This window comes from Bidens hawaiensis, unplaced genomic scaffold, assembly GCF_021521415.1.
Source record: "Bidens hawaiensis isolate Kalapana, Puna unplaced genomic scaffold, B.hawaiensis_p1.1 tig00057647_1, whole genome shotgun sequence".
In the NCBI taxonomy this organism is placed as follows: Eukaryota; Viridiplantae; Streptophyta; class Magnoliopsida; order Asterales; family Asteraceae; genus Bidens; species Bidens hawaiensis.
This window is the reverse complement of record NW_027500385.1, coordinates 40,329-43,697: the sequence shown is the minus strand read 5'-3', so window position 1 is coordinate 43,697 and position 3,369 is coordinate 40,329. Positions and strand designations below refer to the sequence as shown.

General features: G+C 34.2%; 1 protein-coding gene across 1 annotated transcript; it reads right to left on the bottom strand.

Moving 5' to 3' along the window:
* Positions 1–1,777: 1,777 nt before the first annotated feature.
* On the bottom strand, positions 1,778–2,860 carry LOC143601935 (F-box/kelch-repeat protein At1g57790-like). Its single transcript, XM_077079210.1, has one exon. The coding sequence runs from the start codon at positions 2,858–2,860 to the stop codon at positions 1,778–1,780; it is 1,083 nt and encodes a 360-aa protein (XP_076935325.1).
* Positions 2,861–3,369: the final 509 nt, after the last annotated feature.

Here is a 3,369-nt window from a genome sequence, read left to right as displayed (position 1 = left end):
TCACAAAAACTTACCTCTAGAACGTGGAGAAACACAGAGATGAATTAAAGACGTCTGTTCTCTTAACCAATTATATACGGTTTATACCTTTTTTGTTTATATATAAAGATATGCATATCTATTTTTTATTCTTGATTACAACGTGTGTGTTAATAATGAAAATATGTATACCATAATCTTTTTCTTAAATAAATAGATTGCGTATCCTTACTTATTATTGGATAACTAAATCCAGTTTAAAATTAGTTTTTAACGATATTTTAGTTATCTTATTAATTTAATATATTTAATATAGATCGAAGTAATTGTAATAGAGGTGCACAAACCGGTTTAAAACTCAAAACCGGTTTGGTTAGCCTAGCAAAGAGTAAAATTAAAGCATGTAATATGTGATGAGGGGAATGACCATGGTCATTCGGGTCATTCACCCAAGGGTGGTGGGGCCAACCTATTTAATTACTTCATTTCTTTTCAAAAAAATACAATTTAATAAAAAAAAGATAGAAAATGAATAATGATGGAGAATGAGGAGAATGGTGTATTTCCTTGGTTGAAGGATGTTAAAGGGTGATGCTAAATGACGGGGAGGAAAACTGACGTGACGAATGTGAAGAATAGTGTTGAGGGGTGTATATCCCTTAGCCTAGCAAAGAGCAAAATTAAAGCATGTAATATGTGATAAACAATGCTATGTGAAAGCTGGTGTCTTGTGTGGATTGCTTTCTTTTTCTTTCTTTCTTTTTTCTTTTTTTTTTTGAACAGCATGTGTGGATTGCTTATGACCAACTTATAACATAAATTGAAATCATCCAAATTTTAAAAATATTACAATGAAAATAACAAGAATTCGGAAATAAATTACTGTATAAAATAAGTAAATAAATTAATGAATATATGAGATAAAGCTACTATCGAACCGGGGGTCTCACTGAAAGCAGTCTCTCTATTCCTACGGGGTAGAGGTAAGGCGGTTTACATCTTACCCTCCTCAGATCTTACCATAGCTTTGCTATTGGTGGGATATACTGAGTACGACGATGACGATGATGATGATGAGATAAAGCACCGTGAGTACGGGGAACTTGGGGTTCCGAAACGCTTTTATACAACTTATTGATACTCGGATTCGATCAACATCAAGCTGAATCATTCAACTAGGCAAGGAACTAGCCAACTTGATTGGTGTAATTTACCACCTTAATTAATTTGTTTTTGTATTTTTCTTAATCTAGATCAACCTTTAGAGACATGTCTTAGATACCATTTTGTAGATTGATAATCATGCAAAGTCAATTTCACATTTTGACAAAAAATTACAGTTTTCCCCTTGTGGCTCCAACTACCATTTTAGTTAGGCTAAAGGGTATGTCTCCTTTCAGCCATTTCTTCTCATTCGTCACGTCTGCATCACGTTAACTTCTTTTTCATCATTCAACCTCATCATTCAATTAGAGGCATGAATCAGTCTCCTCATTCTCCATCACTCCTTTATTTAATATTATAAATTCTAATATTATAAAGTATTGAAAAAAAAAACAGGTCGCTGGTCTCATTTGAATGAAGGGGGTGTCATAAACCCCTTATCCTTATGTCCTTTTTTACCACATAATGGTTATGGCCTTATGGCACACTATTATATCAAACTTTCTCTTGAAATCATGTCGGTAACCGGGGCATAAGTCATGCATGGGGTGTTTTAAGAAGCAAACAAGTTGATTATAATGTTAAGACTGAAAATTAAAGAACAAGCATTATTATGCATAAGTAAATAATTTGTTTAGGAATAGCTTGGTTCAATCCAAGCATGAGGGTGGATATGTCGTCTAGTTCCACAAAAATCCCCTAAACTTCCTACTATGCGTTTGCCTCTAAATGTATGGTACCTGCAAGTGTCGAGAGAGTAGAACACAATCTTTCCTTTCTCTGAATGGAACCGTGCAAAATAGATTTTGTTCTCCATTTCAGGTGTTTTGGCTTCCACGCACAAACATGTCGAGTCACAAATACAAATCATATGTTTTCCTAACCCATCTATTTTCTCCCATTTATTCTCAGAAAGATTCACCTTGAATAACTCAACCGATTCCCCAAATTCACCCACCATCACTAATATTAGATCGTGATCACGTTTAGCTAGAAAATAACGTGCCTTTGATGTGGAAAAAATTGTTGGGGGTACGTCTACATACTCCCAAGTGTATTCATCATCGTCACAAATGTTTGTAAAAATACTAAGTCGTCCCTCGCTATTCAAGGCATAAATATCTTGGTCGTATGATTTTGAGAAACGGAATAAAGATGGAGCATCATCACCGAAATCTAGATGAAATGAACGCCAGGATGCAGGCTCCCGAGCTACAAAATGGATATACACACACGGTCCATGAAACCCGATAACCATACAATTAGTAGAAGTAGGTGGTGCTGATAAACAAAAGCTTTTGATGAAAAGATGTTCTCGATCTGGAAGTTTGCGTATATCATTTGTGAACGGATTAAACAACATCATGGTTTCTAAACCTTTAGACATCAGCAACCAACCATACATTGAACACCATATATGTAAATCCCCAATCAATTCTATAGGTGTTCTTACCGAGTATTGGTCACCAAACATCGGTTCTGTAAAGGTAATAACGCCTTGATCATTGTCTAAGACCATTAACCATGGCGAAACTAATGAATATTTCTGCAATCTTCTTATTGATGCTATGTTACTCAATAGAGTCACGGGTGATGTTAGTTGCTTGCATGTAGCACGGAAGTTGACATAGTCGATATCAGCACAAAACTCCATAATCATCTCCAACATATGAAATGGGATTTTAAACAGGCGTGATTCATCTTGTTGATTAGTCATGCTTTTAACTTCAACCATATGATTGATTACTTCATTATCAACTTCCAACCTAAACAAATAAAGATCTTAAGTAACACACATGTGATAATGTAAAAGAAAGTTGAATTAGTATTAATGTTGCAATTACAATAGAGGGAACACTTGTATACAAGAAAGAGTCCATAAGAAAACCTAACTGAGACCCTACGCGTATATAAGTACTTCCCCTGTCTCATTAAAAGTGTCCACATTCCTTTTTATATGTCCCATTACAAATGTCTACTTTCAAAATTGTCAATTTACAAGTTTACCCTAAAACACACACAACTAACATTAATAAACAATATTTATGGACCCAATTTCCAAGGACATTATTGTCATTTGGTCATTAAAAAAATAATAATTTAATCTACTTTAAACTTTGTGTTTTTCAAACTAAGACACTTTGACTAGGATGGATGAAGTAATAAATTACCCTGATAATAACACACTGATAAGTATAATTAACAAATAACAAGTATAACTTAGGT

What these genes read in the sequence shown, in the direction of transcription:
- LOC143601935 (XM_077079210.1), bottom strand. Translation starts at nt 2,860, where the DNA reads ATGACTAATCAACAAGATGAATCACGCCTGTTTAAAATCCCATTTCAT.